Source organism: Cyprinus carpio, chromosome B4, assembly GCF_018340385.1.
Source record: "Cyprinus carpio isolate SPL01 chromosome B4, ASM1834038v1, whole genome shotgun sequence".
Lineage (NCBI taxonomy): Eukaryota > Metazoa > Chordata > Actinopteri > Cypriniformes > Cyprinidae > Cyprinus > Cyprinus carpio.
In genome coordinates, this window is record NC_056600.1 from 17,432,984 (window position 1) to 17,459,036 (window position 26,053).

The 26,053-nt window shown below is 37.5% G+C and overlaps 1 protein-coding gene across 3 annotated transcripts in view; it reads right to left on the reverse strand.

Moving 5' to 3' along the window:
* The window catches only part of usp6nl (USP6 N-terminal like), a 59,743-nt gene that overhangs the window by 22,528 nt on the left and 11,162 nt on the right, over window positions 1-26,053 (reverse strand). The window contains exon 1 of one of the 3 annotated variants that reach the window (XM_042722236.1): window positions 14,961-16,551. The exons of 1 other annotated variant lie outside the window; for it this stretch is intronic. In XM_042722236.1, the coding sequence (XP_042578170.1) occupies window positions 14,961-15,030 (70 nt within the window). In that variant the 5' untranslated portion in view covers window positions 15,031-16,551. Of the gene's footprint in view, window positions 1-7,289; window positions 8,286-14,960; window positions 16,552-26,053 lie in introns of those variants that run through there. One more of the 3 variants, XM_042722235.1, reaches the window with a different exon arrangement.

The following is a 26,053-nucleotide window of genomic DNA, read 5'->3' on the forward strand; positions in this document are numbered from 1 at the left end:
AGAAAAGCTGACAAAAAGATGAATCCAAGAATTCACAACCCAGCTTTTGGTAAGTTTGAAAGAGCATCCATTCATTCATTCATTCATTCATTCATTCATTCATTCATTCATTCACTCGCTCACTCACTCACTCACTCACTCATTCATCCACTCCACTCCACTCACTTATTCCTTGATTCATTCATTCATTCATTCATTCACTCACTCGCTCGCTCGCTCGCTCACTCACTCACTCATCCACTCCACTCCACTCACTTATTCCTTGATTCATTCATTCATTCATTCATTCACTCGCTCGCTCACTCACTCACTCACTCACTCACTCATCCACTCCACTCCACTCACTTATTCCTTGATTCATTCATTCATTTCACTCACTCGTTCATTCATTCATTCATTCATTCATTCATTCATTCATTCATTCATTCATTCATTCCTTCCTTTAGTGGAAGTCAATGGCCACCAAAACTGGTTACCAACATTTTTCAAAATATCCTCTTTGTTCTGCAGAAGAAGGTAAGTCCTTCAGGTTCCAACAGGTTTGGAACCAAATGAATGTTAATTTTCACAAAAACTTTCAAAAAAACAAGCATGCCATTTCTGCTATAATAACCCTCCAGAACATATTGTCCCATAGACATTAAAAGCATTAAGGTAAAAGCAACTGCGCTTATTTTTACAAACTTAGGGCCGAGTTGAAATTATTTTCTGTAGTCCTCCACAGTATTTCAGTGACCCTGTTGACAAAGCTTAGCTTGAATCAGCCTGGCTGGCACATTCCCACAAAAGCAGCACAGAATAAGAACTAGAGTGAGATAAGAGAATACTGTGTGTTTGAGGGCAATAAAGCACCCTACTGGATCCCAGTCTGGACTTTGATGTTGTCTATACAGTGTGTTGACACACAATCAAATGGAAACATTCTCCTGTGAAGAGCTCTGCTGTAGGATGTTGATGAAGGATGGGCTTTCTGCATATTCAATGTGTCCTGCTGCTAGTGCACAAACACATATATTTTTCTCATGCAGCAAGCCTATGAAATTACAGCCAATCACATGGAGTGGCCAATCATTTCCTCTTCAAGAATTAGGTTAATGCTTCCACTTCCTCTTTGGCTTGGTTCCCTTTCTGAGGGTATTTCGCAGGCAACACTTACTTACAAAGGCTTCCACCAGCTTTCAGCCCTTGGGTCAAAGCCAGCCAGATTCCCTTCCTGGATGAATAGGCTTTTAAAGTCAATGGAATTTTTATGGAAGGATGCTGTTTGTTTGTGTGAGTGCGTTCTGTGTGTTCTGTGTATTTAACAGATGTGAGTAGAATAAATAAAAGCGTATAGAGCAGATGAGATTAGACAAAATGTGATGTGATGAGACAAAATGAAACAGCATGAGGCAATGAATGAGATTAGACAAGAAGAGTGAAGATTAGATAAGAAGAGACTGAGACTGGGTGTGAAGAAGAGAAAAAAGTATATAAGAGAAAAAGCAAAAAGGAGAATGTGAGATGAGACCACTGGAGATGAGAGACGAGTATGTGAGATGATAAAAGATGTGAGAAAAGAAACCAGATGTGATGTTCCTTCATGTGAGGAAAAATATGAGACAAGTATGAGTATGTTAAACAAGTAGAGAACAGAAGAGATAAGATGAGAAAATACTAGATAAGAAAAAAAAAAGATTATAAGAAAGAAATGAGCAAGTATGATAAAGTAATATATGAGATGAGACAAGCATATTAGAGACAAGAGTTAATACTGTAAGAAATTAGCAAAGATGAGAAAAGAAGAGTATGTGAGATGAGAAGATACTAGTGCTTTTCAATTAATCGAAATGCAGTCTTGATTCCAATTTTGGCTTCCAACTATTATGAAAAAACAATAATCGAGATAAAATGATTATTATGCCCCATTCCACTGCACTTTTGCGCCTCAAAAAAAACCCCCCAAAAACAACTACCTTACGAACAATCAGTAAAATCATGCAATGTGATTTTCACAAATGGGACGTGTTTGATTTATTAATGTTTATTAGATTTGTTTGTGTTTATAAAAGCACGAAAGAGAACTTGCAATGTTCTTTGCATGCAATGCGACATGGAACAGAACACCAACTTTGAGCTCTGAGACAGTGACAAAATGAGACAATTGAGCAGAGTTGAAAAGAGTATGTGAGAGAAAATGAGATAAGAGACTGAGATAAGAAAAGAAGAGTTTGTGACAAATGAGATGAAACAAGAGGATACGAGATTATATGAGAGAAGAGAAGATATGAGAAGAAGAGAAGAGAGTATATGAAAGAAGAGGAAAGAAAGTATGTAAGAGACAAATCGAGACAGGATGAGAAGAGAAGAGACAAGAAAAGAAGACAGTAGCTTACATGGCTGATGGTCTTAAAGCTCTGGGGCCTCCACGGCATATTAGCATTCACTCAGCGCCATGTTTCAGCTCAACACTCTCTCATTCATGCTCCATACATCAGTCTGACAGCTCACGCTGAGCGTATGTGAGCACAAGCGTATTTAGAGATGAGCGAATGTTCTCTGAGGCCTCTGCGGCAGACAAGTCGTACACGAGAATGAGAAGCATTTCAATCCCTCTTAATGGTCGTTTGTCAGATAAACAGCGCTCATTCACATGGATAAGAGTGAAGAAATCACAGCTCATCTTCCCTTAGGATTTCCAGAGCTGCACTGTTCAGCACAGATACTGCAGCAAGCTTACTAGATACACAATTAATGTGAATTATGAAGGAAAGACTGCAGCAATGATGCTATGCTCAGTTATCGAAAATGGAACACGTCACAGCTAATGTTATTAAATGTGCATAAATATGTGCATGAGAAATTCAAAAGTTAGCTTAGCACTTTAAAGCTAGGGTAGGCAATTTCAGAGAGGCTACGAATAGCAAATTAGATTTGAAAGCATAAGATCCCACCCTCCCTGCAAATCACTCTCCAAAGCCACACCTCCTGCAGGCAGACCAGAGTCTAACCAATGACTGCTTTGGTGGAGGGTTAAATGCGACCCTGTCAGATTAGGAAACATTACAGTACAAAGCGCATGATATTCAATAATAACAGCTTCTAATTTCCCTCGGTTTTCAATAGCGTAATGGAAAGTGCTGATGACGTATCATGTCTACATGAACAGGTTGCATGGACGTCTGCAAATACATACATTGACAGGCAGATAGGACAGCCTATCGTAGCTCTCGGATTGATGGATATGATTGGACAAACATTTTATGGTCCTACGCCTTCCACAGACAATACAGATACATATAAATACATTTAAAACACTTAACTTAGTGATTGCTATCAGAATGTGAAGAGACTTTCAACCAGCATAACAAAAAATGTTATTGAATCAAATCACCTACGCTGTCTTTAACACAGCAGGAATCATTCCCCAAGTCCGGGTATGCGTACTTTCCCATCACACTGTATGCCAAAAGTAGCATACCAAATACAAACTATACATGAAACAGAAAGCAAGAAAACCTACATAACACAAAACAACAACATGTAGATCCAAGTCTACATCCAATTGACATTTTGCAATCCTATGAGGGCATGGGAGCTGAAGAGCTGTCAGTTTTGAAAAGTTGACTAAATAAATAGTAATAGTTGACTAAATAAATAAATGGTGGAAAACTGTGAGCTGAGATTCTGAAGCACAACTTGTAAGTTCTACAGGTACCAAGAAAGTTGTTCCTCATGCTTGAGTGTTCATGTTTGACATTACTTTAGTAAATTATTTTCACGATTGCTGGTAGTAGGTCAACAAACATCCAGGTCACAGGACAATGCCAACAGTGGAGGATTTAGTGTATCTGGGAATATATTCATTAAAAAGACCCAAGTAAGAGTCTTCATCAATGGTAGTGAAATTCTTTTTAGATAATTTTAGATGCAGGAGAGTGACCTGAGCTCACCATTATAAAAGCATTGAAAAAAAAAAAAGAAGAAAAAACAAAAGCATATTGACATATTAGCTGTCGCATTTCCAAGTCTGTACTTACAATATAAAGGTAATTATTCTTAATGTGCATGTGGAAAAAATAATATATTCCTGTAAGCACTTGCTTTGTGCTAGAAATCATATTTTTTTCGTTGTAATAAAGCAAAAACTAGTACATTTTACAATACTATTTCAGTTTTTTTGACTTCAGAATTTCACATATTTCACATTTAATTTAAATCATTCCTTGTCACTTCTTTCTAACTGTATACATTTACTAGCAATTTCTCAGTGATTTAATTTTATTTTTTTCTGTGTACAGATGTGGCCATGAATGAGCTACATTTCACTATGTTTATCAAAGTGTACTCCTTAAGATGACAAGAAAGATGACGATAAAGAATGCGCTGTAATGTGAGCAGTACAGCAGTTCCAGTAATCTGACAGTAGTGTAGTGAGGACACAGCCTTAATAAACCACACACACACACGCATATGCACACGCACACGCACACACACACACACACACACGCACACACACACGCACACACACACACACACACACACACACACACACACACACACACACACACACACACAATCTCAATAGTGTGTAGTAAGAGTAACACATGCTCTTCTGTTCATTCTTTCACTCCGGCATCTTTGCCCTCACAGACGATTCCACTCTGATTTAAGAGCTGTCCAGCTTTGTCTCTCTCTCTCTCACACACACACACACACACACACACACACACATGACACTGTCTGACACCATTCAACAAAGAATCATACAGCTCTAAAGGGAAGTCAGTCAGGCAGACATTCCGTGGCTATTTTTATCAACACTTTAGGAACTTATTTCAAATTTTTTCCTCTTATAAAACTCCCTCCCCAGTTTCCGCAGACTGTTCTTTTGCCTCTCTCCAGCTCTTTTTAGTGGGAAAATACCCAGAATTTCCTCAGAGTGGTATTTTCAGTGGTGTGATGTCAATGAATGGTCTGGATCTTTATGACTTTACGCACACACACAACCCTGTTAAGCGTCTGTCATTACAGCTCACTCACACACTTGTACACAGGCGGCTTCAAGCCACAAACAGCAAGCCATCATTCAAATCATAGCTTCTGTACGTCAAGTTCAGCCCACGATGGAAAAGATGCACTGTACTAATCAGAGCTCTAAAAACAATGTTCTTTAATATAATTTCAGCTTGTTCCTTAGTTTGTATAATACACTGTGTTTTAAGTCATCTACAGAATTAAACACAATGCCAGTAATAGTGGCAACTTAAATTATTTTGCTATCATCAATTTATGTAGATAACGTATTTACAGTACGATTTAATTTATTAAGTGTTTAAAGGATTTTTAATGAAAGTCAAAGGCATTGTACTTGGTTAAAAGTTACAAAACATATCATTAATTGTGTAACACATTCATTAATTGTTACACACATTGTTAACACATTGTGTCTGTTAACATGACAATTTATTAAACCAATTATTAATCTAATTATAATATCAATTATTATGTTCATTATTTATTTTAAAAACAAAATAAGAAAATATGTAGTTTTTTAAATGCAAACTGAATGTTTACATTTGATTTATTCAAAGTAAACTGCAGTAATATTTTTGTTGATCAACCATGACAAAGCAAATGCCTAATATGCAGTACATGCTGTTTTTATGCCAAAAACAAAAAATGTTAAAACTTTTGTGCAATAAACACACACTATGAGTTTGTGCTGAAGATATTAGCATTCAGAGATTTATTACACTTTCTGTCTTCATCTTTTTCTCAGTCAAACTCCTTTTTCACTCTCTCTCTCTCTCATCTGAGTGCAAGTGAGTAAATGTAATGTCAGGCCTGATTGGTGACACTCTCATTTCCCGCCTGTTGTTCTCTCCTCTTGACTCATACTTCATTTCATCCTTATTTTATCCTTAATGAAAGGATGGAGTAGAGACCAAGGGCGCACACGGTCGAAAAACAAATCGAATGTTTGACAGATCAATCTCATGCAGTTACTGCTGCTACACTTCTACTGTGACACACTGCTCTCAAATATAGATGTTGAGGAATAAAGATGGTGTGAAAACAAACAAGAACCAACCACAGTCTGCATCTTTTATAACATATATTCAAACAGTCTCTGCCTTTTGCTCTGATTTTAATAAACAGATAAAAGAACAGCTATAAGGAGCAAATATAAATTAGAGATCAAGATTCTGATTAATTTAAATGTGTCCAATCACAGATTTGTAGAACCTATTTCTGATTTGTCAAATTAAACATTAAGTAACACCAACATATTGAAAAGTAATATTTTATTAATGGGTTAGTTCATCCCAAAATGAAAATTCTGTCATTAATTATTCACCCTCCTGTTCCAAATTCGTTGTTCATCTTCGGAACACAAATTAAGATATTTTTTGATGAAATCTAAGAACTCTCTGACCCTCCCTTAGACAACAACGCAACTGTAATGTTCCCAGGTTTAGAAACATAGTAAGGACATCAGTAAAACAATCCATATGACATCAGTGGCTTAAAGTAAATTTTGCGATGCTACGAGAATAGTTTTTGTGCGCAAAGAAAACAAAACTAACGACTTTATTCAACAATTCTTCTCCCCTGGGTTACTGTCTTCTGCCATTTTGGAGAGTATCACAATGCATACACACGCTTTACCCTAAGCATAAACAATGCTAATTACATCCAATTACGTTCAAGTGCGCACTTTCTCCCTCGAATGTAAACAATGCTGATTACGTTCTTGGGTACTCTCCAAAATGGCGGAAGACATAACTCAGGGGAGAAGAATTGTTAAATAAATTATGTTATTTTTGTTTATTTGTGCACACAAAAAGTATTCTAGTAGCTTTGCAAAACTGAAGTTGAGCCACTGATGTCACATGGACTGTTTTACCGATGTCCTTACTAAGTTTCTGGACCTGGGGAAATTACAGCTGCATTGATGTCGATGGGAGGGCCAGAGAGCTCTCAGATTCCATCAAAAATATCTTTATTTGTGCTCTGATGATGAACGAAGGTCTTATGGGTTTGGAGTGACATGAGGGTGAGTAATTAATAACAGAATTTTCATTTTGGGGTGAACTAACCCTTTAAATATTCATGTATAAAGTTGTTCTTTAATGCGACATTCATCAGTTAATCCAACATCTATAGACCAATAACCTATTAAAGTGGAAAAGTGCAGACTTCTGTAACAAATCAGTCAAAAACTAAGAACTGAAATCATAATGAAATGTAATTTCATAGAGCTACAGTTTAAAAAGAGAGAGATGAATGATGTCATCTGATCTTACCTGGCTCAATGACTTCATGATCTGTGTCGCAATTCAGATTTTTGGTATGCATGAGTGTGACAAACACTAACATGGTATCAGTTTTCTTTACTCTCCATGATACAAGTCAACTTTCAGCAGCTAAACTAAAGAAAACCAGTTTCTTATTGCTCCGAGTCAAATAAGACACAACAGAGAGGCAGAGCAAGAGGAGAAAAGAGAAAGAAATGGAGAAAAGAAAGAGGAATGGCGGTCAAAGATGAAAGCAAGGAGGAAAGGAGGCAACGAGATGCGTTCTGACAATACGGCTGTTTGTTTACTTCAGAGATACGTCACGCCTCAGACCCACACGCTACATACCAGACTGACTAACAAACAAGAGCTCCTATTCACACACACAGACACACATACATAGATCATCTATTAAATATCTTAGTGTTTAAAATATAAACTTGTTTAGGTAAATCTAACATGTGTCTGATATAGGTTCCTAAAATCAACTATATCTCAAAATGTGCCAGGATACCTAAGTGTGCAGTCAAAATATGTCAATATGAGCTCAAACATTTCTTCAATATCAAAAATGAGACACTATCCACATTCTTCTTTTGCCTCTATGCTGTCAAAGATTGTCTCATTAGTCTATTTTTAGTTCTCCTAAAAAATTGTAGGAGAAACATCACATACTTTTTATATTTGAATGAACTATATCTTAAGACCTCATGAACGTTTCCTTTGAACAATTTGCCTTTGAGATGACAACATGTTTTAGCTTTTGGCTCTGTTACCATATTTAAATAACTGATTGAGTTTTCCTTGTAGTAATAATGCAGTGTGGGAGGAAAAAAAAAAGAAGGTAGATTATTACAAGTTAGAACAGAAAAAGAACGAACAGAACCAGAAATAGAAAAGGATAAGAAGAACAGTGGATAAATTATTTACCCCTACATTTTCTTGTGTTACACCACTGACCTGAGATTAAACACTTGGCTCTATTAACCAATCAGATGACAGAATAAGCCCCTTCCACTCACAAACAGCCGTGGCATATTATTGTGTGCAAGTTAGCATAAATATCAATCTAAACATATTATCCTAAAATGCATTATTTCTGAAATCTATATTCAGAAATAATGCATCAATTCCTGGTTGATAATGTCATAAATAAGTTGACATTATCAACCAGGAATTGTCACTTAGGGCTGAAACGATCAGTCGACATTATCGACAACAAAAAATTTTCAACAAATATTTTTGTTGTCGAGTAGTCGTTTGATCTCATATGATCTAAGTAAGTGCCTGCAATAATGCGGGTTTGACCAGTGTGGCGCTGTTGCGCAAGACTGTAATTCAGCTCTCATGATACAATTCAAGAGAAGAAGACACCGCTTTAGTAGAGCAAACCGAGCAGATCCGATCCTGAAGCAGGATTTATACTTTCGCCTGGCTCCGCTTCGCAAAACCTCCGCTGACTGCACGAGCACCTTCCCAAACGGACGAGCCTTTAACCCTCTGGAGTCGACTAATGTGGATATGCGTTTTGTGGCATATTCTCCTTATAAGACCGAAAAAGAACTTAAATTACACTTTCAGTTTTGATTATACAGATAAGAGCAATACATTAATCGAATCTGTAATGGGTCTACTTTTATTTGTATACACACATAATAACAACAAAACTTTGTGCATTTATAAAATAAAGAAAACACACAGAGTGCGCTGTCTGCCGCCTTGGTTCTGCGTGATCTTCATTTAGAAATGCCTCAACAAATACTCAACACAGAGACATGAGAGATAGATCTATAGAAAGCTAGATATGTCTACTTTTAAACTGAGCGAGTCTTATCGAAAACAAATATTATGTGATAAAGTAATCCATATGAAAACAACGTGATGTCCAGTCTTTCACGTCTCCCTTCATTATATCTAATGCGACCACGCCCACGCACCGAGCGCGCTATTGATACTACAATTGTCTACGTGAAGCTCGCGGCAGGTAACCACCCACTTCACAGCAAACAAAGCAGCAAGACTATACATCACGTTTTTTAAATGTTACTGTTCGCTTCGCACTGAGAGGAATAAGACATAATTCACCTCAATAAGACCACTGAGAGGAATAAGATTTGGATTACCTCAGAAAGAAGAATGAAGCGGCTTGACCCAGCAGAGATCATAAACATGAGTAAGTCTTTTTTATTATTAATCTACCCAGTTTTCATATAACTTGTACACATTTTACTAGATTTTTTTTTTTTTAAATATAATTCCTGACTAAATGTATAATCAAGTGAAACATTATGAAGTTTCATTTACATCATCTCAATGTTTCACGATGCCAGTATGTTTTTTTTTAAAAAATTTTATTTTTTTATGTTCTAGAACATAGACAACAATACGATATAAAAGTAATATGAGGTATGTGCCAGGTATGTGATGTTCATTTATATATTTCAACATGACACAATAACAGTCAAAACTTTTGAACAGTAAGATTTTTTATGTTTTTGTAAAGAATTCTCTTCTGCTGACCAAGCCTGCATTTATTTGATCCAAAATACAGAAAGTTGCATTTGCTAAAGCAGTAATATTGTGAAATATTTTTACTATTTTAAATAACTGCTTTATATTTGAATATAAGCTAAATTTTCAGCATCATTACTCCAGTCTTACTCCAAATGTAACAATATACACTATACCATTCAAAAGCTGGGAGTCAGTATATATAGAAATTAAAACTTTTATTTAGCACACAAGCGATGATAAATACGATGCTGTTCTTTCAATTAATCAAAATAATAATAATAATAATAATAATAATAATAATAATAATAATAATAAAATGTTTTTTGAGTAGCAAATCAGAATATTAAAATGATCTCTGAAGGATCGCGTGAATGGAGTAATAATGCTAAAAATTCAGCTTTGAAAGTCTGCTTTGATTTTTCCTAATAAACTGTTTAACTGCACTCGCAAGGGTGCATAATTAATGGGATAATTAAATATATTCTTAACAAACTACAAACATAAAAATATATACATTTATTTTGTCCACACATTCTTTATTGTAACTCTTCCCTCTCAGTCACACACCTGACTGAAAGGCTCATTATGCATCTCATTATGCGGGCCTTTGTCTTCTCAAGTGTGAATCACACAAATATTCATGGTCAATCACGCCTACTCGCATATGCCCTTTCGAAACAAAAAGTGTTTTAGAAAATTTAAATCAATCTATTGTTTTCTGTGAGTAAACAAGATGAATTTCACATCATCAAAAAAAAATAAAAAAATAAAAAATAAACTATGCATTGTTTTCCTTCAAAAACCACCTGATGGAGTTTGAACTTCACATTAAACTGCTTCTGTTTCACACATAAGTGAAATGAGTTCGCACACACTCAAAGCGAACTTCCGGCGACACCGCGATGACGTCATGTTTTCTGCGGGCACCCAATCGTACTTGCGGACGCATCGAGTATAAATCAGAAAAAAAAGCATCGAAAACAAAAATAAAATGCACAATGTGTAATGAACTGAGCCGTTGGTTGCAATTCGTAACACAGCGGTGTGAAAGCAGCACTTGACAAAAAGAGATGTTAATAGGCAGAAGGATTTGTCATTCAGCTACTTAATATAGCTAATTTAAAGGTGAATAAGAGAGTTTCTCTCTCTCATCTCATTTTGTGTGCCAAATATATTTATTTGTGTAAATTAATTGTATAATTGTAATTACATAATATGACTTTCAAAAGCGGAAGTAATTACCTTAATTTATTTGTAAGAATATGTATATTTTAACATTGCAAAAGCTCAATAAATGTCTAATAATTAATCAGTTAAATAATCAATGATTAGTCGACTAATCAGTCTAATAATCATTGGTCCCACTTTATATTAAGTGTCCCTAATACCTGTTTACTTACATAGTAACTAAATGTGTATGTAGTATGTAAGCACAGTGTAAGTACACATTGGTACATGGTATCTACAGCTGTTATATCTCTGTAACTACACACATGTAACAACCCTCAGGATGGTTTAAGTACAAATGTGTAACAGGACGGTTTTATTTATTTATTTATTTTTTTTACTTCACTTCACTAAGTACTTGTGTAACAGGAATTATATAACTACATTTTGTAACACACAAAAGAGTAATTGGAACCATTTGATCCAGGAGGTGGAGATGGGTAGGTTTAGGGGTGGAAATGGGGTCCAGGGGATGGAGATGGGTTGGTTTAGGGGTGGAAATGGGATCCACAGGTGGAGATGGGTAGGTTTAGAAATGGGATCCTGGGGGTGGAGATGGGTAGGTTTAGGTTTAGGAGTGGAAAAGGGAGATGGGTAGGTTTAGGGGTAGAAATGGGATCCAGGGGGTGGAGATGGGTAGGTTTAGGGGTAGAAATGAGATCTGGGGGGTGGAAATGGGTAGGTTTAGTGGTGGAAATGGGATCCAGGGGGGTGGAGATGGGTAGGTTTAGGGGTGGAAATGGGATCCAGGGGGGTGGAGATGGGTAGGTTTAGGTTTAGGAGTGGAAAAGGGAGATGGGTAGGTTTAGGGGTAGAAATGGGATCCTGGGGTGGAGATGGGTAGGTTTAGGGGTGGAAATGGGATCCAGGGGGTGGAGATGGGTAGGTTTAGGGGTGGAAATGGGATCCAGGGGGGTGGAGATTGGTAGGTTTAGGATGGAAATGGGATCCAGGGGGTGGAGATGGGTAGGTTTAGGGGTGGAAATGGGATACAGGGGAGTGGAGATGGGTAAGTTTAGGGGTGGAAATGGGATACAGTGGGGTGGAGATGGGTAGGTTTAGAAATGGGATCCTGGGGGTGGAGATGGGTAGGTTTAGGGGTGGAAATGGGATCCAGGGGAGTGGAGCTGGGTAGGTTTAAGTTTAGGAGTGGAAAAGGGAGATGGGTAGGTTTAGGGGTAGAAATGGGATCCTGGGGGTGGAGATGGGTAGGTTTAGGGGTGGAAATGGGATCCAGGGGTTGGAGATTGGTAGGTTTAGGGCTGGAAATGGGATCCAGGGGGTGGAGATGGGTAGGTTTAGGGATATGTAAAGTAGGAGGAGTTGGATCTGGAGTTGGAGTTGGTACACCACTTTAATACCAGTGTACCTGCATGGTAACTTCTCAGGAACTGTCGACTTAATATAAAGTGTAACATTCTGGACACCAACCACAATTTATATGTAAAGCCTAACTTACTCGCCACTCCTGTGTAACATCAGAGTAATTACATGATAAATCTAATATAAAGTGTAACACTTTCTTTACCAAAAAGTGCTGTTAGTCCTGTGACACATTTGTACTTTTATTACCAAAAAGTGTTGTTATCAATGTCCTGTTACACATTTGTACTTACACATACATTCAGTGGGTTGTTACATATGTGTAGTTACACAAACCTTAGAACTGTAGATACTATGTACCAATGTGTACTTACACTGTGGTTACATACTATGTACACATCTAGTTACTATGTAAGTACAGGTATTAAGGACACAATATAAAGTGGGACCCAAAAGGTGCCCGTTTTACAACTCTCTCTCTCTCTCTCTCTCTCTCACACACACACACACACACACACACACACACACACACACACACACACACACACACACACACACACACACACACACACACACACATATACAAACACAAAGAAAGGCTGATAAATGGAGAAGTTTGTAGAGGAAGTGAAGAACAATATAAGATGTCAAATAGCTGTTAAATAAGACACAAATACACACACCCACACACAAAAAACAGTGAAATGAACTCATTTCACACTAACCTGGAGATCACATCATACTTTCTTAATAAACCCCCTGAGGTAAACATGAGTATGTAACCATGAGCTATATAGGCACAGGTTGCAGGGGACTTGCGTGGATTGCTAAATCAAGGTATGAAATTGAAGACAGAACAATGCAAATCAGACTTCTGTTTAGTTGATTCAAGGTCGCTGTGTTTCACAAGAGTGGATGTTCCATTGTGAAGCAACTGCACACACATAAATAAACATGCACAGATTGGAAGGTGTAGTCCATGTCTTAAATTAATACATTCACTCGAAAATCTGTCATCAGTTAAATTATCATGTTGTTCCAAACTCATTTGACCTTCTGTCTTTCATAGAACACAATAGTATAAATTTTGAATAAAGTGAATGCTGCTCTTTCGAAAACTGTGGTAGGGGAAGATTTTCAACAAATAATGACGTGAATTTTGATCTGTTCCTGTTGGCTAATATCTGGATGATATCGGTAACAGTTATTTTACATACATAATGCAGTTAATTATGCCATAACAGGCAATGATATAGCATAGCTTAGTTTGAAATCAAGGATTTCAAGTACTCATAAATATCCAGTGATAGCCAAACTCTCGTCTTCCAATAATGTATATGTCGGATGTCTCCTGACCAAACCCGGAAAAACAGGTCTCATTGCTTCCACTTGCAGAGAACTTGTTAACAGCCACATTAACAAAATGGCGATATCTATGGACTTTTAAGGTAAACAGTTAATCTAGCTAGCTGTTTTTAATGTTGACATTTTATGCAATGTTTATATCTAAATATTACCGAAAAGAATAAAAACAAAAATATTTTAGATATCAATCCACATATGTGATGGACAATGGTTATGATCATCACTGTATCTACTTTGAAGGCATCTTGAGGAAAACAGCTTCACATTTAATGAAGCATATGCAAAACTCTTGAACCGGAAGCAATGAAACCAATTTAACGAATACAGAAGTCTATTGCGCATAACCCCTAGTCACCTGGATGGACTATAATACAGAATACATGCTTTTCTGCAATCTACACATGCACACTTCAAAGGATTAAACAGGTTGATTACCTGAAGTTCGCAAGGTTTGTGTAATTAAAACAAAGAATCAAAGATTCAAATTCAAAGATTCACTTAATTTATATAAATGCTTATTAATGTACTGTATATTAGATAGTATTATAGAATTTGCCTTTATATAACTAATAATACTAAAATTTACTAAAAAACAAGGGAACAAATTATTATATTGAGTGCACAAATTACTTAAAATGAAGGAACAAATTTGTAAATCGTCGCACAATTTAGTAAAACGAAGGAACAAATTTGTAAATCGTGTCACAATTTAGTAAAATGATGGAACAAATTACTAAATCGTATTCTAATTAATAAAAACTGCCCCACTTCAGACACCTTTCAGCCAAATATATATATATATATATATATAATTTGTTCCTTCATTTTATTAAATTGTGCGACAATTTACAAATTTGTTCCTTCAATTTATATATATATATATATATATATATATATATATATATATATATATATATATATTTTTTTTTTTTTAAAATGACAAATATTGACCAATATATTGGCCTTGGTGAACAATGTTTTTGTTTTTGTTTTGTTTTTAAAGAACGAAAATAATGCAAGTTAGGAACAACATGAAGGTGAGTATATTTTAAAAGAACAAAGCGGCTTTTATAAATAGACTTTATAAATAGAGTATTTACTTTGTCCTCTTAACCTCACAGCATACACAACTTTTTCAAATACACTAAAGCGAAACTACTAAAATTACGGCAAGCTTTTTAAAATCTTGTCAGACTCAGTTACTCCAAACACATACAAGTGACAATGTTTTGTACAGTTTCACATACACACCTGCAAATCGGCTACTGGCGCGGCGGCGAGAGGGCGACACCAGCTCCTTAACAATCTGCAGCACTTGCATGATCAGAAGGGGGCAGGGCCAAGGAGTGAAAGAGAAGGTGTGATGGAGGGTGGGGCCAGTGCAGAACAAAGTGTAAAGAGATTCATTCTCGCCACCCACGCACAAAAACGACTGAAAATATCATTACTAGACTGAATTTAGTTAAAAAATAGTCTCGAGTGTGACTGTCACTGGTTTAATTGGTGGCCATCTTGGTAAATCCTTTGAATATTAAACTTCATAACTTGAAACACATTTTTTTTTTTTTTAATTACAAAATATAATAACATCAAATAAATTTTTAGCCCAAACTAAAAACTAAAACTGTATTTTTCAGCCTGGTCCAGCTAATGCATGTTCAAGATTAAATAAGCAGCCGATGCATCTAAAAAAGGTGACTGGTTCTTCTAATAGAAAAGTGGGATTTCCATTTCTACAGCCACCATACTGTAAGTAGAAAATTCTTCCATTCATTTTGTCACGAGCCGTCTCCACCCCTTATCCCTTCTCTGATGTTAGTTTCTTGTCTTTTCCATTAGTTTCCAGTTTCTACCTTTCATTTTGTGTACAAAATGAATCCAAAGGCAGCTTCGGTCCGCAAGACCAATCAAAACACACCACTAATTCATAGCACATAAATCAATCACATGATATATTATTCAGTATCCAAAACACAGCTTCTGTCTTCTTCTGTACTTCATAAACCACAAAAAAATCCGTTCAGAAGCAGTGCTGTGGGTTAAAATCAGCAATGAATCCTGCAGAATTTGCTTTCTGCAATCCAGGTCCCACCAGTCCAAACACGAGGGTCCGCATCTGTCTTTTTATCCCTCACATAATTTCTTGCTGCTTGCCTCTGCCTTTCACACAGTCTTCTTCCAAGCAGAGTTGGGCATCTGCAGTTCTTCTCGTTTATTTCACTCCTTCGCAGATAGACACTGTCCAGTTCTCTTTCCTGTAACCACAGTATGTTTGTGTTTCAGGTAGGAGAGACCATCTGAAAAAGTGGCTACACTTCTCTCCTTTGCTCTCTCTCTATCGCAGTCTCTGGCATCCAAATCAATACAGCTAGGGCAAGCTGTATAGCACAGCTCTACTCTATTCTTCTCTCTCTCTCGTTTATTCTTCACAGCCCCGCTCGCCACTGACACACACATTCCAGCTTTAAATTAGAGAGCATCTGTTACAACAGCCCCTCCTCTCAACTCTCTCTCCCTCTTTCTTTCGTTCTCTCTCATCATTTCTCTTTTCTGTTTCTCCTGTTTTAGGATTTCATGTGAATATGCAAATGCTGGTCTTATATTCAGAATATCATACAGATGGGACGGTAAATGTGGAATCCTTCAATCTAGGATACATTATGGATTGGAAACAAAATTATTCAGATGCTTTAAAGTCCCCCTATGGTGAATATAATGCTTTTTATGTTGTTTATTTGTCTATGTGGTGTTTTTAATATGCTTTTAGACAAACCATGTGCCAATCCATTTATCAACACCATTGCTGAGTATTTTCTCCTTAAAACTCTAATTTCCCAAAGGCAGCCACAAAATCGCGGTTTGAAACAGCCTTTTTTTTTTTCTACGTCACAAAATTCAATAACCAATCACGTCAATGGATCCTATCCTTAGCATATCATTAACTGTGTTGCAAAGCAGAGGGTCTAGTGAGAAGGCAGCCAGGTTAATCCGGTAACAGTTATATGTTTTTCTGTAGATGTTTCGCTAACTGTTAGTATTTCCCCCTATTTTCACGATGTCATGTGCTGTTAGAGCTTATTTATTTGTATTTAGAACAACTAACTTGAATAATAACCCGGAGCAGCAGTGTAAAAGTAGCCCAGAGTCAGACGCACCTCTCCTGCATTGAAATCCGCACGTCACACCTGTATGATCCCGGGTGTGATTTGGAATCACAACCATGGCTGCATTTGAGTCTTCAAGGCATTTTGAGGACATCAAAATGTAAGTAACATCATCAAGTAAGTAAATTTAACGAATCTTACAGTATCCACTGTAGTTGTCTGCTAATAAAAACAGATTTATCAGTCATTATCCATGTAAGAACCAGCGCAAACAGATGTGTTAATATGTAATTAACAGATAATGTTACCTCTAAAAGGTAGCCAACAGACTCCTTGCTTACATTGAGCATACCAGCCAGTGATGCGCGGGTTGATCCAAAATGAGCGGGTGCCTGCGGTCACCCGCGGTTACCCGCGGTTACCCGCGGTTACGAGTCATCCAAAAATATTTTTAATGATATTCGGGTCGCGGTCGCTCGGGTCGTTTGAAAATAAAGATGCCAATTAAACCTTTGTAATTTATATAGTACTAGTCACAATTTTGAAATACATAGGCCTACACTTTATTGGCTGAAAAGAAGTTTGGTTCTTTTCCGCGAACAGATTCTTTCGGACAGTTCGATTCAATAAACCGGTTGAAAAAAACGGTTCACCGGTTCTTTTACGCTCGACGTAATGGCGTCAAGTCTATCAAACATTCAAATATACAAAGTCAGTAATCATAACTTTAGTCAGTTAAAAACCTCATAATCATGAAAAGTTTGCAATTAAGTTTTGCAACAACGCACCCAAATACAGTAACAGCAATAATGTGCATACGAGGATTTAAGTCTTTTTAAGATATAAAGTAAATAAATTAGGTGTCATCAGCGCAGAAACCATGATCCACTTACTATACATAATCCATTGCGATTTATTTGTTATTAAATAAACTTACGTTTCACCAGATTGCCCTTCATTAAAGTCTTCCGTTTACCCCGCGCTCATAACATTAGCACAGAATCAGTTCAGAATCAATCACCAAAAGAACCAGTTCGGTTCAGACCCACTGTGTGTCAGTCCGCTTCACGCTGAATCACGCATGCGCAGTATCATCAGCTCCTCGGTTCTCAAATCGGACGCGTCCGACAGAAACGGTTCTCAGTTCAGTGCAACCGGTTCTTAACTCGAGAACGAGAACCGCTCTAACCAGCACGCTGCAGTTCAGTATCATCAGCTGTTGCGCTTCTTGTCCGGTGAGTGACTACATTCTGCCCGTTTAAAAATAATAAATGCGCGTCCTTGAAAGCGGGCCATTTTCTAACGTAGCCTATTTACTTTAACTTCTTAGGTAATAATATCAATGGTATGATGTTTCAGATGCGAAATTACAAAACATATACATATATTTAATTGTTTTTTTCAAAATGATCGCTAGGGACAGTTTGGCAGTCGCTGGACATTGGTAGGGACACGTCCCTGGCGTCCCCCCCTAATTCTACGCCCCTGCACTACAATGAGCATTTGCTACTTTTAAAAAATGCGGGTCAGGAAGCGGGTCGGGTACAATATTTTCTTTTTCTTTTTTTGCGGTCCGAGTTGCGGGCGGGTTAGTTGAAAATGTCGGTCGGTTGCGGGTTGTTTATACATTGACCCGCACATCACTGATACCAGCTTATATCTGGTTCAAACACATATGGCTTAATTAAACCAATATTTCCACTTGCCATGGCCATTGTATCGCGTTTACTACAGTTCAGTTATGGCGCTTTTCCACTGCATGGTATGACATGGCTCGGTACAGCTCAGTACGACACGGCTCGGTTTGCATTTCCACTGCAGTTTAGTATCGCTTTAGAGTGGGCAGGATTATTCACATGTCATTATAGTTGCGCTGCCTCTACTGCCGCGACTCCTGAAAAAGTTTTCATTCTGTGTCGCCCCACCGCTGGATCCGCTCCTCTGCTATCAACGAGAGGAACGTCTGTTCTTCCTCAACAGACAACAAAGGTTGTTAAAAAAAAGATGCACTCGTTCAAAACAGTTGTGTTCGATCCTTTGCTGGCAGTGCTGATTTAAATCTAGAGTTCTGTTGTGTTTGTGTGCAGATTCAGTGACGCAGCAGTGATGATTCTCTCCGGCAAATCCATGATCCTCATGGCTGGCTGGTGTGTGACTGAGTGGAGGTGGGTCTAATTTGTGTATTCATAGATCCGCGTATAGTAAATGAGGAAGGACGGACGGACGGATGGACGGACGGACGGACAGACAGACAGACAGATAGATAGACAGGCAGATAGAGACAAGCATACAAACAGACTGAGAAAGGCATACAGACAAACAGATGTAGTATGTTGCATTCATAATGCACAAACATAAATCATCTGAGAAAGGTCCAAGGGAGAGTTATAATTTTTTTATATAACAAAAAAAAAAAACTTATTTGGATTATCATTATTTGATTGCCATCACATAATTGCAACAGGCCTAACTGTGTTCATAAATGTGAACATTCATCATTCTTTCTTATAGTTCTCACAAGAGTAATTTCTGTACAGCACGCCAACAACCTACAATACAGAGAAATCAAACAGACATTTGAGAGATTTGAAGTCAGGTAAATGCTGCTGATGTAATTTTTTAGTAATTTAAGTCTTAACACACAACACATATATACGCACACACAGCAAACCTGCACAGCGCTGGTATAATCATATGCCAAACCCCAGAGTTAAATCACAAATACTCATGCATGTCTAAATGATTACACACACACACACCTCCAAGCATGCTATTCATCTACCTTACATTTCACAGTGCCCGGTCTTGCTGAAGGACAGTGTGTTATCATGGCTTGCTGCAGCAGTGTGTATGAGTCTTGTGGAGACATCCAGCAGCACATGTAACCTCCGATGTAATCAATCTCTACATAATGGCCTCATTTGGATCTAATTACCCTCTACCTCCCTGAAATGTGCTGAAAGCATCAAAAACACAAAACAGCCTGACAACATTACATCAGCATTACATCACCATTGCTCACCACAATATAACACTAGTGAACCATGTTTAAACCATGAGATCCATGTGACTAGATTTAACCACAGCTACCATGGGACTGTAGATAAAATACTGCACAAGCCTGTGCTAACCAAACTGCAGTGCAACATTACTGCAACCAGTAAAAAATACTTTTACAATGTTCCTGGAATGTCCCTTAGAGTTACTAACCTGTGCAGCAACATAACTCTCAAAGCTTGTTCAGAACTGCTCAGGGATGAAGACAGACAGATAAGATAGGGAGACAGACAGATACTTTGGAACTCTGGTAATTTTGTGGTATTGATCTTGATCCCTTAAAGTATTCTGTTCCCCTACAAAGAGCTCCAATCACAACAATGTTTTACAGTCAGACTGATGAGCAGACAACAAACACAGAGACAAATCAATCTGTGGGTCTCTGTCACTGTGGCCTTGTTTGAAATTAATGGGTTAGACTTCCAGACTTTCTAACCCAAGAATACTCCAACTTTCAGTTAAACAGATCCAAAGAGAAGCAGAGATAACAAAAAGAAAAGACAGATAACTGTGGGATTCCACTATCACACTTTTAGCTGGCCAACCTTTTCCCATATGAGTTTGAAGCTTAAATTCATGTTATCCAATGTCTTTGTCCATCTGTCTTTAGCAGCTGACAACCTTATGGCCAGAATAGAGAGTCTAAAGTCGTGGCCTAATGGTTAGAGAGTCGGACTCCCAATCGAAGGGTTGTGAGTTCGAGTCTCGGGGGCAAATTGTGGGTGGGGGGAGTGCATGTACAGTTCTCAATACCATGACTTAGGTGCCCTTGAGCAAGGCACTCGACCCAACCTCCCCGGGCGCGCCGCCGCATAAAATGGCTGCAGACAGTGTTTGTGTGTGTCATCTCTGTGTGTGTGCTACGGATGGGGTAAAATTGCAGAGCACGAATTCTGAGTATGGGTCACCATACTTGGGCTGAAACAAACAAAGCATAAGATCACATAAACATGGCCTTGGACTTAGTATAAAAACAAAGTCTTGGTTTGGATCGTGGTCTTTGCTTTTGGTCTCAGGCTAGGTAGGTCACAGTTTATTCCTAGCATTTACTGGTGGGAATTGTCAAGACACAAGACAGGTGTTGGGTTGGATTGTAGGCAATGTTGTGTTTAGGTTGTTGTCTATGTTTCTGGGCCTCAAAAGTTTACAATTTGGTCTATATAAAGGGCCCTGAGAGATCATAAATTGATTTGGGTCTTAAGGAGTCTCTAATTGGTCTGGGATTGGTCTATATCTGGGCCTTGAGGGGTCTAGTACTGGTTGAAGTCTTGGTATTGGTTTAGGTATGGGTCTTAGTGGCGCTGGAGTTGGCCTGGTTCTAAGGGGATCTGTATTGTCTGAGTGTAAGAGGTTCCAGAATCTGTCTGATTGGATTTTAAAGAAACTGTGCTGTATGGGTGTAAATTGTTTCAAATCTGTCCGAGTCATAAGGGCTCTGGTACTGGTTTTGGTATGGGTCGTAGTAGGGACTGGGATTGGGCTCAATCTCATGGGATATGTTGTGCTATGGGACTAAGAGGATAACTAACTGGTCCTTGGGGTTCTGGAAATGGTCCATATGTAGGGATCTACTATTGGTCTGATTCTTTAAGGGATATGTTATTGGTTTGGCTCTTAGAGGGTCTGGTATTGGTCTACATCTTATCCTTAAGGAGTCTGAGTCTTGCACCTCTTTCAACTAGGGCTGGTGCAGGAAGACAGTGCTTGGCTGGGGGCAGAACTCACTCACCAACTTAGGAGCTATGGAAGTTCTGTCCACTGAAATGAAAGGTTCGCTTGTTCAAGACTTGCAAGGTTTTGTGTCTAAATCCAGTTTAGAACCAGGGTTTAGCCACTGGTCCAGGGTTTTTGGTGTGGAAAAGGTCAGCTTGGATTCAGATTGGGCACTGGCTTATGAGGTTGTTGGGTCTGGGTCTTAGGGTAAGTCAGGTATTGCTCTGAATCTGATGGGGTCTAATACTTGTTTTGTTTCTTATGGGATCTGGTACTGGTCTGTATTTGGGTCTTGAGATCTCTGGTTGGGTCTAAAAAACTGATCTGTGTGGACAGAGCAGAACTGACCTGAAATCAACAAGTACGGCTTGCGGTCCAGACCCTAAGCATGTCAGAAGTAACAAGCATGATGGAGTGTTATGTTGATGTGATAACAGTACTGGATTTGTAGAAGCTGAATGAAGTGAAAGTGCATGGCTCAGCTAAGCTTTAATAATGCATGAAAAAGCGTGGATTCATTTGATTCAGATATGCAGAGGCACAGTAACATCCCACAGCACCACACTGCGATCAGAGTGTATGTGATAAAGACGGATCATAATGCACCTCTCAAAATGCCCAGCGTGAATTTCCCCTCTTTTATTCACTCTCTACTGCTGGACAAATGTCACTGAGAGAGATGGTGTAGTGGATTCAGAAAACAGTCTGTCATATCATGTTTGCCACTTTCCCATCCTCAATCTTGTTTCACATGCAAAGAAATGGTTGTTTAATTGTGTTTGTTCCATTGAAATTATGGATTTATGTATTGCTTGTTCACAGGTTTGCACTGATTATAGGGTGACTGTCTATGACTAACAGTATTAAAGGAATAGTTCAACAAAAAACGAAAATTTTGTCATCATTTACTCTCCCTCATGTCATTCCAAACCTGTATAAGTTTCTTGCTTATGTTGAAAACAATTTTTATTTTTATTTTGAAGAACCAAAGAGAAATATATATATATATATATATATATATATACAGTGCCATCCATAAGTATTGGAACAGTAAAGGCAAAATTGCTTTCTCTGCTGTGGAGTCAAGACATTTGCAAATATGATTAAAAGATGAATATGCAACAAAACTACAGAATGTCACATGTTATTATTAGGTCTTTCGACACATACATGTTTTAACAAATAAAAAGGACATCACTTTTAGAGTTCATCCCACTATTTGATGTGAGCATAATTATTGGAACAGCGGAATTTAAGGCAGATGTAAAAGATTAAAAGCTAATATTTAGTTGCAGATCCCTTGCATGCAATCAGGTCAGTGAGTCTGCAACCCATAGACATCACCAGACTCTTGGTCTTATGCTTTGAAATGCTTTTCCCCAGCCTTTAATGCAGCCAATTCCAACTGCTGCTTGTTTTGGGTAGTTTCTGTCTTTAGTCTCCTCTTCAGCTGGCGAAATTAATGTTCAATCGGATTTAAATCTGGAGATTGATTTGGGCAATCTAAGACTTTACACTTCTTTGCCCTGATAAAGTCCTTGACTGAACTGGCAGGGTGTTTTGGGTCATTGTCCTGATCCAATATGAAGTGCTTTCTAATGAGTTTGGTGGCATTTTCTTGAATTTTGGTAGCCAAGATGATTTTGTACCCTTCCAAATTCATTCTCCTACTGCCATCATACATTAAGTCATCATTAAAATTAAGAGGTCCTGTTCTAGAGACAGCCATGCATGCCCATGCCATGACACCACCTTCACCAAGCTTTATAGATGAGGTTGTATGCTTGGGATCATTTGCAGTTCCCTTTTTTTCTCCCCACTTTTTCTTTCCAATCACTTAGATAAAGGTTAATCTTTGTCTCATCGTTCCATCAACTCAGTTCCAAAACTCTTCTGGCTTACCTTTGTGAAGAATCTTGCCTTTCTAATTTTGGTGCTGATCAGAGGTTTGCATCTGCTGTGTAGCTTCTGTAATTCTGGGTCAAATTCTCCTGCGGAGTGTAGATTGGCAGAGCATCACCCCAGCTTTCTGGAGGTTGTTGGTGATTTTACAGACATGTATTATAGGTTTCATTTTCACAGCTTTTATGATTTGTCTGTCATCAACTACTGTTGTTTTTCTCAGCCGGTCAGGTCGTCGCTGGTTGCTGATGTCGCCGGTAGTTTTCAAACTCTTGATTTCTCCATGCCCTTTGTTTTTCCTATAGTTCTAATTGACTTCCTCTTTTCTTTTAGCATCCAAATTGCTTGCTTTTCTTTCAAAGTCGGCTTCCTCATCTTCATCCTGGTTTGTGTATGTCATCATCGAATGCAAGACTTAGAATGCAGAAGCAATGGATATAACTGATAAGACACATTCCCTGCTTTTAATATCTGACGAATTAATGCAACAGGACACAGCTGAACACTTAGAAAGACCTGTGAGGCAACTGTTCCAATACTTATGTTCACATCAGATAGGGAGATGAAACTCTAAAAGTGCTGTTCTTCTTAGCTGGTAAAACATCTTTGTGTTGAATCACCCAATAATAAAATATGACATTCTGTAGTTTTGTCTCATATTCATCTTTTAATCATATTTACAGATTTCTTGACTCCACAGCAAACAGAACAGTTTTGTCTGTTCCAATACTTATGGAGGTCACTGTACGTACGTACATATATATATATATATATATATATATATATATATATATATATATATATATATATATATATATATAGTTGCGTCTCACTAAATTAGAATGTCGCGGAAAAAGTCCATTTATTTTAGTAATTCAACTCAAATTGTGAAACTCGTGTATTAAATAAATTCAATGCACACAGACTGAAGTAGTTTAAGTCTTTGGTTCTTTTAATTGTGATGATTTTGTCTCACATTTAACAAAAATTAACCACCAATTCACCATCTCAGCAAATTAGAATACTTCATACGACCAATAAAATAAATAAATAAATAAATAAATAAATAAATAAATATAAATTTTTAGTGAATTGTTGGCCTTTTGGATAGTATGTTCATTTACTGTGCATGCCTAGCCTAGTGAACCAAATTCAGAGACCATTTTGAAGGCTCAGGAAACCTTTGCAGGTGTTTTGAGTTGATTAGGTGATTGGCATGTCACCATATTCTAATTTGTTGAGATTGGGTTTTTGTTAAATTGAGCCAAAGTCATCACAATTAAAATAACCAAAGACTTAAACTACTTCAGTCTGTGTGCATTGAATTTATTTAATACACAAGTTTCACAATTTGAGTTGAATTACTGAATTAAATGAACTTTTCCACAACATTCTAATTTATTGAGATTGTATATATATATATATATACAGGTGCATCTCAATAAATTAGGAATTGGGAGATTGGGAAAAAGTTTTTATGGGCCTGTGTGTGTGGCTTCCTATAATATATTACATAATGAATTATAAATGTCCATCTAAGCATCTCGGGAAGTGACTGTGTAAAGTGGGATTTACAAGTGAGTGAGCAACTGTCATTTCACTATCATGCACCTATGAGTTCATGTGTATGCAGTGAGTCACACATGCACAACCTTGAACCAGACATGAGCAGCAAAGTAAGAAATTTATTTCTTGATTAACAACACTTCAAAACAGCTCATAAAAAACACAGACTACAGTGCATTCTGGGATTTCCTTAAGAAGACATCACTATTAAGCTGCCTACCTTTCAGAAGATCCTACACATCAGAAGAGATAGGTTTCATATTCAAGTTTATGTGACTCTCTCAACCTACCTGTAAAAAAAAAAAAAAAAAAAAAAAAAAACTTCCCTTGTCAAGGTTAGAGCTGTGTGTGTGTGTGTGTGTGTGTACACAGCAAAAGGGCACAGGATCCATTTCCTCATGTTCCACTGTTTACCATGAAATGTAATCACATTCCTGAGTGACTTCCTTCCTATGATCATCCATCTAGTTAGCTGTTCAAACACACCCACATGCTCAACATGGACATCTTGGTGTATGTATTCATTCATTCATTCATTCATTTATTCATTCCCCCCTCCAAAAAAAGTACAATAATAATAAACAATAATAACAAATTATAGTTTTCACTATAATATTAATAATAATTTAGTATTTATTCATATCAACAACAACAAGAATTTCAATTATTACTATTAAAAACATATCTGAATAAACCCTTAACCTTTAGTATAAAATTTCAGTAAGTAACTCGTATTGAATTTTTTCACTATGAGTGAATAATACCTTAAATCAAGCGAGGTGTGCTTTTACTTTTTTAAGCAATCTGAATTATTTTTCACTTGGCATAAAATAAAACTGGCATAAATCCCATAGACATACAATGGAGGAGGAATACGAGTCATACTCATATCTAGAGATTTGGAGCTCTTTCAATTTGAACCAGCAACTACTTACTCCTAGCTTTTCTATGAATGTCTACAAGTAAGAAAACAGCATTATGCTTTTGTCAATGATTCATAAT